The following is a 16,658-nucleotide window of genomic DNA, read 5'->3' on the forward strand; positions in this document are numbered from 1 at the left end:
TCACTTTCTGGTTTCATCCTAAATACCACAAGCCACGTTATTGCAGTATATCTAAATCAGCCAAAGACACAAGGTTGAAATTTTACAGGAAAGTTTCTTATTGTATGGTGCCAAAGTCTTTTTCAACAGTAAGTCATTCATAACTGTTAATATCTGTGCTGGAAGATAGAAGTATAACCTCCCAATAACAATGCATCATGTGCCCACTCTCTCTTCATTCATATACCTCCTGAAAAGGCATTTTTTGAAGTCAACCAATACTAACTTATTGGCAAAACCTGTGTCCACACTACTGTGGGAGGAAAACTTAAGTCTAAGTTAGTATCAACTTCTAAACCTTTGTGTGTGTTGCCTATCTTGTTAGACTGTAAACTCATCAAGGCAGGAACACTGTGATCCTTTACAGTATAATTTGTATCGCACCCTAATAGTAAATAAGTAAGTAAACAAATAAATACAATTAAAAAAATAGATGTGTGAGATTTGGAAGTTGATTCAAATGAGTTAGTTAGCCTAAATGGGGCCTACATAGGCCAAAAGCATAAATGAACAAATAAGATAAAATAAGATAGCAGTGTCTGAAGAGCTGTTTACAGGGTCAGCAACATGCATCATATAAGATCACGGGAACTACCCCTTAAAAGCCAGTGTTTTGGGCTCTATTTTCTTTTAAATCATTTATAGTAGGGAAGGGTCAGACGCTTCCTCAAAGAGGTGGGGTGCTCTCCTTAGTATGCTTTAATTGGGTGCTGTTCACAAGTTCTAGATCCAAGCAAAGTAAAAGATTTAAGTAAATGTTTCCTCCCCCCACACATTAATAACCAAATTATGGCTGGCACTCTACCAAGGAAAAGAATGCAAGGAACTCTTCCCAGTCATTGCACCTATTTGGGGGTTAGCCATAATTTGACTAGAAGATGTTGAGAACCACAGCTAGCATTGCTGGCAGTGCAAGCAGCACCCGAGAAGGCATGTCTGAGAAGGGTGGGACTATGGCCTCATATTCACTACATACCAGCACAAGTCGGGAGGCGGGGGAGGGAGGGAGGGGAGAGGTGAGGGGGAAGTCTAGCTGACCCTCTTCAAAGGCACACGAACAACTGCTTAGCAGCACCTCTTGAATGCACTAAGTCTGCCTTTCAAGGACATATGCCTCCAGATACAACTGCTCAGGTGGTGCACCTTCTACCTATCCTCAGCACACTACTGCTCGTCAACCATAATATTGTTTTAAGTGAACAGACATGAATAGTATTTTTGCAAGCACATCAAAAGGTGAAGGTTTACACCAAGTGCTATGTCACACAGAAAGGTGGCTCTGGCATTCATCTATCCTGTTTATTTATGATAAACTTACATTATAAAGAATATAACATGGAGAAGCAGCCCAGACTTTTTGTTTTATTTCTGTAAACAAATCTAGCAAAAAGATGAGGTAGGCCCACAGTAGTTAGGCTGAGATCAGGAGAATAAGTGTAAACATGTCTACTTTCAAATTAGCAGCATCTGAAATATCAGCATCAACAAACTCCAAGCCTGCACTTTCTTTATACATATCATCTATAACTCTTCCATTTTCTGCTAGTGGTTCTTATTTTCATCCAGGGCAAGATAAATCCCTGTCAGCTGTTTCTCCTACAAGCTGCAAGGGACAATAGTATCTCTCTTTTAACTCTATTTTTAAATACTTGGGAAGTACTCAGGTATTGTGGTGAAGGGGGCCAGATTCAATAACCAGCACCTTGCATGATACTGCTTTGGTGGCTGATTTGGAGGATGTGTCTTGCACTCTTATAAGATCTGAAGGCCCATTGTAATTTGCCAGTAAAAATGAAAACAGAGTGAAAATTCACTGACTGTGAGCAATGGTAAATGGTCTATAAAAATGTAACATTGGCAAAACATGCATTGATGCATCTCATTTTTTGATTCATGCAATCGGAATGGAAGAGCATTCTTCAACTTATTTTGTAATGATATGAAAAACAAACAAGCTTGAGATGTATATTGATACTAACAGGAGCAATATGGAGAAGATGGAAGGTGAATCTGACAACGTCAGGGAACATGTGCCTTTTATTGACGATGGTAACAAAATCAATACATTAGAGATATGCCACACTAACGACAGCAATACAAACTGACTAAGCAAAAGGCTGTGATAAGAACATCTGGTGAAAACAGGTGCTAAAAAAGAGACCAAAGGTCAGTTTGCCAAAAGTTGAAAAGAAAAAAATGTTTTGGTTCTTCTAATGCCAATATCACAGCTTGTACCTTAACACTGCTTATATATTAGTCCACGTATGAGTAAAATCATCTGTTATGTCACCAGAATCTCTGAGCTTTCTTCAAAGGTATCCATTAGCTGTTTTGGATCACTATTCTCAGAACACTGAGGATCCATGCCATGTAGTCTTGTTCATTTCAAAATGCTAAGTAAAATAAGAAAGGTTGGTAACCAGGGTACCACAGTAATGAGGAAACATTTTCACACACATGTTGGACTTGTGCTTCTTCAAAAGAGCTATGCTATGACTGCTGATTAGCAGCACCTCAGACCTGAAATGAAACAAACAGGCAGCTGGCAAGGAAGAAGTTTTTCTGGTTTGAATCAGGCTAGACTCAGTTTTATCTAAACTATATGTCTATCATCAGCAAACATTGCACCAGCCAGAAATACATCAGCAGGCAATAGCAATAAAGGACATGAAAAACTAAACAACTATCCTTACAAAACACTAAACAAAAATCAACCCATCACAATATCCATAACCTAGAAAGCAACAAAAATGAGTGCCCTTCTAATGCTGATTTGTACAGCATATTGGAATTTCCCAAGAAGAAAATTCTTTCTGACCAAGATGTCCTGTTTTTATTAAGTTATCATAAGGACAAGAATAACAAATTTGCCTACTGAGATGTGGAAAGCAGCCAAATGAATACCTAGCTTTTGTTATCAACACAGTAGGTTAGCAATTGGTGTGTAGGAGTTATAAACTTCTAAACCTGGCAACAGCAGCTCTTACTCCATGACCATCATTAAGTAGTAACATCATACAATACAAAAGTGTCTGTATTCCAAATAGCCCATTCCACCTCAAACACTGCTAGAGAATTTTTAAAAAGCATCTGGAATGTCTGATAGTGGTTGTGAAGCCAAAGGTCTCTTTAATCACAGGTTTATTCATTATTAAGATTTGGGAACTAAGTTCACTTTCACCATCCTCGTATTTCATAAAGTGGTATTCACTTATCCCCACCTCTGATCTTCTAAGATATGGGTAGTTAATCCACGCCACTGGAAAATAACTTCTTGTGCAACTGTTCCTGTTAACCAACAACATCTTACAGCAACGGAGCAGAAGTCACAACATGCACCATCCATATAGATAGATGATTTACCACTTAAGAGATATTATCCAAATGGAACATATAACAAGTCTTATATCCAGCATGGGGGGGATGGACTACATGACTTCTTGAATCCCTTCCAGCCCTACATCTCTCTGATTATATAGAAAATATCTAAACAATGTGGCTAAATGGCTATTAAAATTATATTTTCAAATGCATACTTGCATAAACCTAAAACTAATCCTCCTTCCCCCCCCCATCTTCAAAATCTTGGTTGGCTCTAGTATTTTTAATTTTAGAAGATAATGTTATGCTAAGCTATGGTCCTTAAATAGTGCAATATTGTATTAACTGTAGTAATGCTAATATTTTGTTATATTCCCTGCCTTTCCCACTTGCTCTAAGACACAGCCCACACACTCTGTAGGGTCACAACTCTCTTCCCTTCATGGACTTTGATTTTGTTAATAAACAAATGAACCATAAGTCAACATAAAGTCCAGTCTAAGCCTTTCGTTTTACACATCATACTGAAAATTCCTGTATCAGGACAGCTCAGGTGAAAAGGCTATTTCTTCACCTTGTATTCCATCAATCTGGGAGGCAGCTTTATGAAGTGAAGATAGCTTTATCCCCACTACAGGACAGTCCATTAACTTTTACCTGTCTTAGGAACAAAAGACTAGAAGACTTGCTGGATCATCCTGTCCAGTCTGATACTATCACAGGAAACCACAATATATAATTCCATTCATAAACTTATCAAGCTCCATCTTACTACTCATTAGGATGTTTGTTCCACAACCCCACTGGGAGGCTGTTCCAGAACCTTAGCCCAATGTGGAGTTTGTTGGCTGTAATTACAATTAATTCAGGATAAATAAAATGGCCTAAAATGTTCAGTTTTTAAAGTACAAATATTGAACTACAGGAGAACAATAATATTAAAAGTAAATCAAAGGTTTTTAGCTTTGCTCCTTAAAAAAAAAAAAAAGTTTGCCCTGTCTAAAAAGTTGAGATGAAGAATGTTCCTTGTCAAAACCTTAGAAACCTTGTTTTAAGTTTTCCTACCCTAAATGATCAAAAATGTAAACTGAAATTAGTGGAGTGTAATGGAAATCTTATATAACAGGGTTCCTGTAGCTATTCATCTGCCTCAACTCCTATTATTATTCTGAAACATAAGAAAAAAACTTATTGCATGATCTAGTATTTACAGTAAAAGAATATTATAAATAGAATAGCTTAGTAAATTTATTTTTAGACATCGGCAAAAATATACAGTAATTCAGAGTTATGGCTTCACAAACACCTTTTAATTCACAAATAACATGTCACATCAGTGTATCATGTTGTACTTGACATATTTGCAATCCATTTTTAATTTTTCAGTTACAAATTCAACCATATTGAGCAGCATCTATGTTTTAAAATATCAGATTTATAAAATATTGATAGTGTAAAAGAATGTTTTAAAAGTTATATTTCTCTAGTACAGTACAAAATAGCTGTTAAAATCAATAGATAAAACAAAAAAATAAAGAAACTATGAACTAGGTTATAACTGAGATGTTATCAAGGCTGTAAATATATCTCAAGATTTCTAGTGACATAATACACTCTAGATGCTCTTTCCCAGTTTATTTCACAGAACCTCTCACTGTATCCGTGGTGTCGAAATTCAGAGTTACCTATCATTTAGTCTATAAATACAGCTTAGATGACTAAGGCTGAAATGTGCTAAGATGCAGTAATGTTTCAAATTCATACATGAAACAATTTAGAATCTTCCCTCAGGCTCTCACTGCTGCAGCTCCTGCTGTTCTGTTACCCACAGTTCCCCCATTTACCTGCTCGTTGGGCTGCCTCAGCCCTGGTCAGGAAATGGTGAAGCTGATCCAGCTTATCAGGCTGCTCCTCCAGGGACTTCTGCTGCCATATGGCTGACCCAGGCCCTGCAGCCTCCCTCAAGGCATTCCACTTCTGTATCAGAGTGAAGAGCTCAGAGAAGGACTTGTGATAACCCTGTCGCAGCATGTCTATGCAGATGTTCTTCTTGTATGAATTCCTGTAACTGGGAATAAGGAATACTGATTTTAGTCCTTTAAATCTGTATTATGTTCTCTACAATACTCCCACACACACATAATTAAAGATACTACAATGGTTTTCAAATGTAGACTTCAGAAGCCAACAAAGGAGAGGTGATATTTGAACCACTTATAATTGTAGGATTTTTTACAAAATGGTTTTTAAACTAGATCCTATACTATAGAACAGAATATAGCAATAGTGGTAATCTATAAGCACTTTTATTGGAACTGCATTATAAATATACAAGTGTTCTTCAACTGAAATCAGTCAGGACAGTCAAATGAGTTAACCTACATAGAAAAAAAAGAAGGTGCTGACATTAGTTCACTGAAACACCGTAAGTTCTTAGTTAGCTTAAAAAGAGTGATCAGGAAAAAAATAAGCACATACTACATGTCAAAACAATGTACATATTAAATAGTTTTGCTGGAGGTAATGGTGGATTGGTATTTGTTAGAAACAGAATCATCTGGGACTAGTTTAGTGGTACAGAAATTTCATGATTTCTGCCTAATTTTAAAAGCAAATGACATGTCCACAGAGATACAATGAAGAATTTATATCAAAGTTATTCCACTGATAAACATGGGTAAGATATACATATTAAAAAAGAGATGCATAATTAAATATTTTCAAGAGGTAATACATCTTTTGAGACATTATTTATGGACATAATCCAAATACTTCTTTCAAGTGGCATGAAACAATCTAGAGCCCAATACTAAAAACCTTTGAAGCCAATGGGATTGCTTGCATCACTAAGGATTAAACTCAGAAATAATGGTTTGCAGGACTGGGCCCCTAGTGTTGGGTAAAAATTCCCTCTCTATCCCACTAAAATGACAAATCTTCAGATTTTGTATTATGCCACTGATATTCCCAAACAATTTTTCCCATTAAAAGATTATCTTTTTACTGCCAAATTTTCAGAGCATATAAAAGAAAATAAGGAATTCTGAAAACTGATGTTTAGAGTACATTTAACAAATCAGAATAAGAATAATTCTAGCCTAGGAACAACTCTTCTTTCTAGCCATTTCCCTATTCAGGATTGGCAACTTTTATAGCCTTCTTCCAAAACTCATGATTATGGCTATGTTTTAGTCATGGATATTTTTAGTAAAAGTCACGGACACATCATGGGCAGTAAACAAAAATTCACGGCCCATGACCTATGCATGACTTGTACTATATACCCGACTAAATATTGGGTTCCTTGGGGGGTGGGGTGGCCCAGGGGGTGGTGCGGGTGCTGGGGTAGATGGCACACGGTCCGTGACCCTGGCTGGTGCTGGGGGGCGGGTGGCAGTGCGTGGCCCCGGCCCAGGACCCCCACTGCTGCTGAGAGGTGGGGGGGAGGGAGCTGGCTGTGGTGCTTGGCCCCAGCCCCCGGCTGCTGCTGGGGGTGTGTGTGGCAGCCTGAGACCTCCACTGCTGCTGTGGGGGGAAGGTAGCTGGTGGTGCACGGCCTGGGACCCCTGCTGCTGCTGGGGGGAGGGAGGGGCGGTGGCCCGAGACTGCCTCAGCAGCGGCTGATGCAGCTGGCCCAGGGATTGCCTGAGCAGCTCAGGCAGCCCTCGGGCCAGCCACACCTGCCACTGCATGGCGGTCCCAGAAAGTCACGGAATCCGTGACTTCTGTGATGACTTGCAGCCTTACTCATGACTTGCAGCCTTACTTATGTTATTGCACATATGGCTGTCATACAGATAGTTATCTTTGAGGCCTGCTGATATCCAGCCCATGTACTGAGTCTTTGGTCTCCCGGTTGGTCGCCTTCCATTGACAATCATTGCAGCAGCCATCCTACCAATATACCTCATACCAACCGAGGCTAACCTTCCTCAACTTGTCTTCAACTGGAGCAACTGCAGTATGCCCCTTACAACCTCATTTCATTTCCCATCAAGGAGTGTCCAATCATTTGACTATCACAACATCTTCATTGCCATAGTGGAAAGCATACTGATTTCCTTTTTGTGGCTGGCCCAGTCTCTGTCCAATTCATTACTACTGTAGTTATTTTCCAGTTCTATATTAATGAAAATTATGTAAACACCTTTTTATTTAAGTGAAAATGGAGCAGCCAAGTTTTAAAATAAGCTTTAAGTGTCAATGATCTGTGCTGTTTTAACATAATAAAAATAAAAGCCATTAATAAAGGATCTGTTCTTCTACTAATGCATACTGATCCTGCATAAGTAATTCACCTGTGGTTGTGGAGAGTAATTGGGGGGTGGGAGGAAATCCCACTGACTTCAGTGGGAATAACAGCGAACTCTAAATTAGTATAATTGAGCGTAGTGAAAGCAGTGGGGGGAGGGAGAGAGAAGTGAATGTTAAAAGTCATTTAGGAAGTTGAGATAAAATAACTAGCCATCATTTTAGAAAATATATAAAATATATTTGTAACTAGTCAAAACATTTTTCAGTTCAATTGTAGGTTCCGTCATAATTATTTGAACATGATACCAGGATTTATAGAATAACATAAAATTGCCCCAGCCAAGTGTGCTAATCTCATTAGACAAATACATTTTACTTAAGGTCAAAGCACATTTTCTCAAATGAGCAGTATCATTTGCTAATACATTTACATGGAGGATGAAGTCAGTGGTGTAACTACAGTTTGCGTCACCAATTTTCTATCAAAAGGCTATGCCAATTAACTAAAAGAAAAAGAAACCAAATTACAGCTGGAGTGACCTCACTGTACTTAATATATAGTTCTTCTCAGGGGAAGATAATTGTATAACTGTATATTGTACCAATAACAAGCCTACCTACTGTAATAACATTTCAACTACAGTATAATAAAAAATAACACTAGTTTATATGACAAAAAGTTACACTTAAAGGATAGAAAGTACTGTATGGAGCAGCATAATACTTTTGCCCCTTTAAATTACTGTAAAGCATTTATAAACGGATCATGCATGAGTTATAATGATCTTAAATTCCCATTGTTGGGATAAATTTTACTAATGTAATCTAAGGGATCATCTGACAATTATACCGAAATTGTTTCAATTATCAACATGATTCCTGTTGAAAATGCCAGTGTTCTTTTCCCCTAACACTGTAGTAAAGCATGTTACTTTTTAACATGGATGTAGTGGAGACAAGGGAGGTAATCTTCTGATTACATTTTAAGATGAATTAACGATCCCTACCAACATTATTGTTTATATTCCAGCATATATTTCATTATAACATTATGTAGTGCACAGGAATAAACAGAGATACTAAATCAAATTGATCATGTTTTCAATAATTGACAATTAGTTATCAATTGCATAAAATATCCAACACATAGTTCAGTGGTTTTTTAAAACTACTTGTGAACTTTTACCTGATGATTCTGCTTTTTTTTTTCAATAAATTTATGTTGACCCTAGTGAATCTTACTGCATAGTAAGATGTTATTATTTAACTATAAAACTTATTTGTCTACATTCTATCCATTCTGGTTTGAGGCTTCCTGTCAACATTTAGGCCACTTCAAGACTCACTGAGAGTCAAGTAGAAAAAAAAAAAGAACTTTGATTTTAACAGTAATAACAATTTTTCAATAGGTTGAATGGTCTCTGGGGGCATCTACTGGAAATCTGGCAAAACTGCAGTCAGATCATGTTAAACAAGCAACTTCCACTGCAACAACATACTACTTCAGAACAAAAGAAAAGTGCAAATGTTGGGTCAAATACACTGTTGGGATAAATCGGAACAACTCTAATGAAGTCAGTAGAGCTGCACTTCATACACTGATTGTGAATTTGACCACCATTCTCAATGTCACACAAACAGAATGACCGTCAAAACCTGCAAATACTGCATGCACTGTTGGGCAAGCTATAATACCATGTGGACTTAACACAGTATAAGCATGAATTATTTTTTAATCAGATGATTCACAAACTATGTTTAATTGCAAAGACTGTAATATGAAGATAAACATGGGGTTTTGCTTTCCTGGAGAGTGATCACCTAGCAAAAAACCTAAACAAGATCTCAGAAAGCATTTTTAAAATCATGAACTTAAAAATTGTTTTTAATAAATGTAGAACATAGATGAGCATTTTAAAAGCAATTTTCCAAACAATGCTTTTATTTGCTTTTATTTTTAGATAATATAGTTTATTTTGTTGTTGTTTTTGTTTCTCAGGATATAAAGTTCAACAGATTAAGGGCAAAATTCTTAACATAAATCCATACAATTCTGAGTCTACCCTTTATCTGTCCATACATGCTTCGATCTCCCACTGATGGATTGTCCATTTATGTAGGATAAGGAGAATATTGGGATTGAGATCCAGAGGGTAGATTTGATTGGGAATTTTGCCCTTAGCCTACTCTAGCAGTTATTGAAATATAGTATCTCATGGTTTGATTTTCAAAGTGTTGAGCATCTTCAGAAGCTACCAGTGACTTCTGAAAATTAGGAGATTACTCTGTAATAGCTGTTTATTTTGCATTAACAAAAAAAATTATATAAGGTAATTTTCATGCACCTTATATTATCACACATATGGTAGCAGCTACAAAAAACCCGGATATGTAAACTTAAAAGGCGCTGCTACTTTTAAAACACAAGGTATTTTAGTAAGACTTCAGATTTACATTTAATGTTATAATCATTTTAACTTTCTTACATTGTATAGCTATTTATACCTTTTTCTCTGTATAAAAAAAATAAAAAATTTAAAAGCTACCTAAAGAAATGCTTGTGCAATGCTCATTGGTGCAGAAGATCTGGCTGAAACGCACAAGCCTTTTCTGATCTGCTTGAACCAGTATAAAATGAGGTTATTAAGTTGCACCAATATTAAAAACTCAAGGAAACTTGTAGTAAATTGCCCAAATCATGGTATTTCTCTTGTTATTCTATTGTACTCTTAAAAAAAATTAAATAAAGCTCTGAATTCAGTTCAATATAATCCCAGATTTTTTGCTTTAACTTTCAAATTTCCTTGCAGTAGATGATGTAAATTAGACCATTTCACATTTGTTAACCTATTTTTGATTTATTTTACTATTTGCATTTTAAGAGGCCAAATGAATTATACTTGTATTAAAATAATCACATTAAAAATATATTGTGGCAGAGATACTTTTAACGGTCCTGACTCCCCACAGCTCACACCTTGGGTAGTCAATTACATCTCAGCAAAGTGGGTGAAAAATACTACCATTCTCATTTGATAGCGTTTCCATGTCAGGCTTCATATCGCTAGGTCTTTGGTATTTAATAAAAAAAAACACAAGAAAATGTCAGCTGGCAATTTTTCTAAACAGACTACTGTAGTTAGTAGAACACAGGATTACATGCAGTAAGCAATGATAATATACAGTTTACTAAAAAGACATAATTATTATAATGTAACATTATTGCACAGTGTATTAATTATGCTGACTTCACCATACACACAGAAACTGACAAAATAAAATTTCTATCAATCAATAATAATTGAAATTTACAGATAGGCAAAGAAAAAATGCCTCTTTTGAACTTGTTGAGTTTAATTTAAGGTATTTACTTTTTTATATTTTGACATGTGATGTTAAAAATTTGTGTTTTAATGGTTATAAAGCTCTAACTTTTTGAATCTCAAATCTACTATCATTAAATAATTATTCTCCCCTTCATAATTTCCTGCACCTATAGAAAATTAAATAGATACAATGAAAATTGATATTATCCATCAAAATTATAAAAAAATAAATCTGAATTCTTCCAAGCCTAATTATATTCTTCACACCTAAACTGGGTTTCTTTCTTTAGCAGGCAAGTCAACATCCGGCAATAAAGTTATCATACAGATTACTATCCAAAATCCTGAAAAAAATCAAGATATTTTTGCTTGTTAAAAATAAATTGTTTAAAAAAATCCCCAAATGACTCTAAATGTTTCAATACTTAGATATACTTTGAGATTTATGAAGCATGAGGCATTGTCTGTATGTCTGAGTATATACACAAACATATATACATATAAAAACAAAGATGTGAAAACAGAACCACTCTATTAACATTTTAGAAGTATATAGCTTAAGTAATAATAAAGAATGCTATTTGGAAAATTCATAAAACCAAAAATGCTGCATTGTTAAAACCTTCAGGATTCCACTCATAAGAATCAAAAGGGATAATACCTATAAGTCAATTATAGACAATTCTTCCTAAGAATGAAGAATTCTATAATACAAGGTAGTGAATTGTTGCTAAAATAAAGGTACACTTTTTTGTTGTGCATTCTTGAAGATACAAACTTATCTAAATACTTAACCAAAAAGTAGAATTATTGCAGTGATTTAGTTTGACTGCCTATACATATGTAAAACTGAAATATTTCACCAATTCAACAAATATCTCAGACTGTAATGCTTAAAGCCATGTCAGACTGGTATAAGACCATGTACACATACCCTTGCAAGTCAAAGGACCAATCATTTAGGCCCCAATCCAGCAAAGCACTCAGGTACGTACCTAACTTCAAGCATGCGTGTAATCTCACTGACTTCAGTGGGACTGCCCACATGCTTAAACCTAAGCACATCCTAAGTGCTTTGCTGGATTGAGGCTTACAGGGCCAGTGTGTCCCATATATTATCACTGGAGGCTGGAACTGACCCAGTGTTATTTAACTAATACCAGAGAGCCTTTCCCTGGTCATTCTCGTTCATCCTGGCTGCTTAAAATATTTCCCTTTCATTAAATTCTTACTGGATAGTAATACTTTAAATTGCAGAGTATATTAATTCTCATTAAATAGCAGTCTAGAAAGTACAGTAGATCCCATTAAGTAGCAATAGATAATTAACTTCCAAATCAGATATTTTTAGTCAGCAAGGTTGAGGATTAAGTCATTTATTTTGTGTTTTGTTGCAATTCAAATATAAAATTTGAAATATCCTAACGTAAAAATACGAGTGTCAGTGAGAATTCTTTAATGAATACATATATCTGCCTCTCTTCCTTTTATTTAAAGCCACACTGCCACTTTAACATTACAAGAATAGAAAAGTTAATCAATTATAAACATCAAAGGATGATACTGAAGAAATGTTTTCAAATGAATACAATTCCTGTAATAATTAAAAATCATCAGTAATACATCAGTAATACAGGTAAATGGAAATATACATTTAGAAATGTATTTTTGATATATTCTGTCCCTAAATATAAATGCTCTAAAAGCAGAACAATTAAAGAGAAAAGTGATAAGCATAGGAAAATATTCTTCGTGCACCACAACATGTATCAGTGATCTTTAGCGAATATTTCAGGCACTGTCAGAGAAAATGTTATTCTCTTTGTTGATTTTTGTTGGTTTTCTATGATCTTTGTTGATTTTTAAATGGTAATTAGGAATTCACTGTATCTTACATTTAGAATGTAATGATTTTTTTCCTCATTTTCCTGGAATTCAGGGATGTTCATTAATCAAAATTAATTCTAACTTGTGGTGTTGCATCCGAATTTTGTTATAGATCGGGGGTGGCCAAACTTACTGACCCTTCGAGAGCTGGGGTGTGCTTGCTGGGGCTCAGGGCTTCAGCCCCGCCAAGACCCCCTTCCCCACAGGGGCTGAAGCCAGAGACAATGTTGAAGGGGCACACATGGTGTCACGTGCTCTTCCAGGTTATGTTTTTGCCAGAGTTTGCTGGCCCAGCTTAGTAACATGGTGCTGCCAGGCCCCCTCTCTGCACGGCAGCTGCTGGAGCCAGCAAGCTGGGAGCTGCACCTTGGATAGAGGCAGCGACAAACAGCTAGGAGCTGCAGGGAGAGCCACTGCTTTTGCTGCTGCCTCTCCCCAAGGAGCTAAAGCAGAGGCCCCTCCCTGCAGCTCCCAGCTGTTTGCCGCTGCCTCTCCATGCAGAGCTAACACCTGGGGGCTGAAGGGAGGGGCCGCTGAGGGAAAGAGGGGTGTGTGCCTCTGGGAGCATGACTCAAGCTGTTGGGGGGAGGGTCAAGCCTTTAAATTGCCCCGCCCCCCCCCGGCAGGCACCAGTCATCTCTGGCAGAAGCCCCTAGCCCCACTACCCCGCCACAGGGCAGAAGCCCCGAGCTCCCCATCTCAGTCTGGTAGGCAGAGAAGGTGGGGGGGGGGGGCTCTGGGAGCCACACTTTAATTGTAACAGAGCTGCATGCAGCTCACAAGCCACAGTTTGGCCACCTCTGTTATAGATTGTCACTTACCAAAATTAAGGATTTCTTAATTCTTCTGTGTTAATTAATATTGTACCTAATGGACTGAATACAAGGCTGGGAGCCAGGAACTTCCAGGTTCTAATCTCAGCTACATCTTTGACATTTTGTGTGGTTTGAGACAAGTCATTTAACCTCCCTGTTCTTTTCTTTCACTATATGTAAAACTGTACAGTACTTATCATACTCATATTTTCTCACTGTCTCCTTGTACTCCCCCATCTGTCTGTATCCATCTGTTGTCTTTTGTCTTAGACTGTAAGCTCTTTCAGAAAGATAATATAAAATGTATGAAAACATACTAATGGTACTGTTACTTACCTACTACACCTCCTCAAGGGGTTGCTGTGGCTTAGTTAACTTTTGTAAAATGCTCTGAAAATGGAAAGCACTATCTAAGTGCTAATTATTTATTATCACGTAGTTACTATTCAATTCCTGTCCCCGCAGTATATTATATTTGTTTATGATCACATCATTCAAGAAGGGACAGTTCCTGTCCCAAGATGCTCACAGTCTAAGGACCTATAGACAAGGCAGAAGTTAAATGAAGGGGAAAACAAAGAGGAGTCTTATACAAATCAAAATCACTATGAGAATTATTAGAAAGTCTTGATTGTCTCAAAGCAAATTAAATTGTCTTTTTATACTTCACGCTCTTTTTTGTACATTATAGATCTATGCTTTACCTTTGCACACTGTTTCAAAAATAGAACTCAATTGTGTATACTTTTTACGTTTTCTTCAGCAGAAAATATTGTTGTACTACTGAGAAATAAAAGCTCTAGAAAACCGTAAGACCAAACTTAGTAAAAACAACAAGTCACATAAAAAAAAAAACTTCAGCTCACTGTGTTCTTTTTTATTAAAGTCTGTCATGTATTTTATCTTTGCAAGAGTTTGATGAGTTTTTGCAAGTAAAATTCTGTTTCCTCTACACTTGCTAATAGTCATGAGAATCTGTAGTTTGCACCTTCCCATTAAAAATGTATTGTATTTTTTGAAATTATTCACCCCGCCTTTTATCCAGATCATGTCTTTGAAAGGAGGAAGTAGATAATAAATGGAATAATTCATGATTTCCCATTAAATATGAAACTTTCTTTTGCAGAGTTTAGAAAATGAAGTTCTACATAATGTACAGAAGTTGATTAGAACTTTTTTTTAACCTTTTCAAGAAAAACCTTTCACATTACAGAACTGCACAGAGAAGTTTCTATAGGAAAGGTAAACCATTCACCCCCCCCACAGTTCTATTTTTTAGATCATTGCCTAATTACGCTAAATCACATGTATGCCAGACCTGAAATTCAGAGATTGCATTCATCTGACCAAAAAGAATGTGTCTCTAGGTATCAAATTCTCTTTTTGAAAGTTACTTAATAAACACTGAATCCTGGTCATGACAAGTAAGATTATGAGGAATTATTCAGAAAGAAAAAAATACATATTTAAATAAGCACCACATCAGAAGGGGGTTTAGGATACAGAGCCTTAAAGTTGAACTTCTTTTGTTATGAAAGGATATAACTTTTGCTTGCAAATTTCCATTTTCTGTAAAAAAAAGATTTTCAAAATATACAAATAAAGAAAAAAACCCTTTAAAATGTAAATGAATTTACAAAATAGGCCAACAATTCTCAAACAGTGGGACACAACCCAAAAGTGGGTCATAAGGAGGTTGGCACAATGTATCACATCAAATCGCTGACAGCAACAAAAATCTTGCAGTAGCTTAGGACATGTCTACACTATGAAACTAGGTTGATTTTTTGAAGTCGATCTTCAGCAACCGATTTTATATAGTCAATCGTGCATGACCCCACTAAGTGCATTAGGTTGGCAGAGTGTGTCCTCAATACCATGGCTAGCATCGACTCATGGAGTGGTGCACTGTGGGTAGCTATTCCACAGACCCCGCTGCCCATTGGAATTCCGGGTTAAGCTCCCAATGCCTGATGGGGCAAAAACATTGTCGCGGGTGGTTTTGGGTACATGTCATCAGTCTCCCTACCCTCCCTCCTTGAAAGCAACGGCAAACAATCATTTCGCGTCTTTTTTCCTGAGTTATCCATGCGGACATCATAGCACGGCAAGCATGGAGCCCACTCAGCCGCACACTGCTTTTGTGAGCATTGTAAACACCTCACGCATTATCCTGCAGTATGTGCAGAGCCAGAGCCGGCTCTAGAATTTTTGCCGCCCCAAGCAAAAAAAATTTTGGCTGCCCCCCGTCCCAGCCCTGGGCTCCTCGCCGCACCCCCCTGCCTCCCCAGCCCTGGGCTCTCACCCCCCAGAACCGCACCCCCCTCTGCCGCCCCAGCCCTGGGCTCTCTCTCTCACACACACACACACACACACACACACATACACACACATCCTGCCGCCCCAGCTCTGGATTCCCCCTACCCTCCACCCCCACCATTGCCCCAACACACATTTCCTGCCGCCCCAGCCCTGGGCTCACCTCCACCCAACCTGCACCCTCCTTCCGCCACAGCCCCGGGTCACTGGTAACTCACTCCCAGGGCAGGTCATTCAGCAGGAATTTTAGATGTGCACAGAACACAGACAGGATTGGTTCCCATAAGGTTACAGAACTGCAATAAAGTGGAACAATTTTCACCTTGTGTGATTGGAGGATGCATATTATAAGACTGTCCTAAATAAATGAGGAAAAGTTGAGGTGCCTTTATTATTCTTTTGTTCCATTTTCTTTCTATGGGGAATTTGCCAATGCAATATCACTGTCTTCCTTTTAAACAAACAAACAAACAAAAAAAAGGCAATGGCTGTTGAAAATAGCAATTCCAGTCCTAATAACCACTGGGAAGCATTTCTTGCTCAATTTTATCCTACTTTTTCTACAGCAAGTTACAGTGGATCAGTATATTTGATTTGGGAGAAATGAAGTAAGAGCCACCCAAACTGAGCTTGAGCACTCCTGAATTTTGAGGTGTTCAAATCTGGAAGGCAGGTGCTGGGGGGGGGGGGGGGGGGG

General features: G+C 37.4%; 1 protein-coding gene across 1 annotated transcript in view; it reads right to left on the minus strand.

Moving 5' to 3' along the window:
* TTC29 (tetratricopeptide repeat domain 29) overlaps positions 1–16,658 on the minus strand; it is a 204,947-nt gene that overhangs the window by 158,512 nt on the left and 29,777 nt on the right. Inside the window, exon 4 of the mRNA XM_034772973.1 lies at positions 5,205–5,428. Coding sequence (XP_034628864.1) covers positions 5,205–5,428 — 224 coding nt within the window. The remainder of the gene's footprint in view (positions 1–5,204; positions 5,429–16,658) is intronic.

Source organism: Trachemys scripta, chromosome 5 (genome assembly GCF_013100865.1).
Source record: "Trachemys scripta elegans isolate TJP31775 chromosome 5, CAS_Tse_1.0, whole genome shotgun sequence".
Lineage (NCBI taxonomy): Eukaryota > Metazoa > Chordata > Testudines > Emydidae > Trachemys > Trachemys scripta.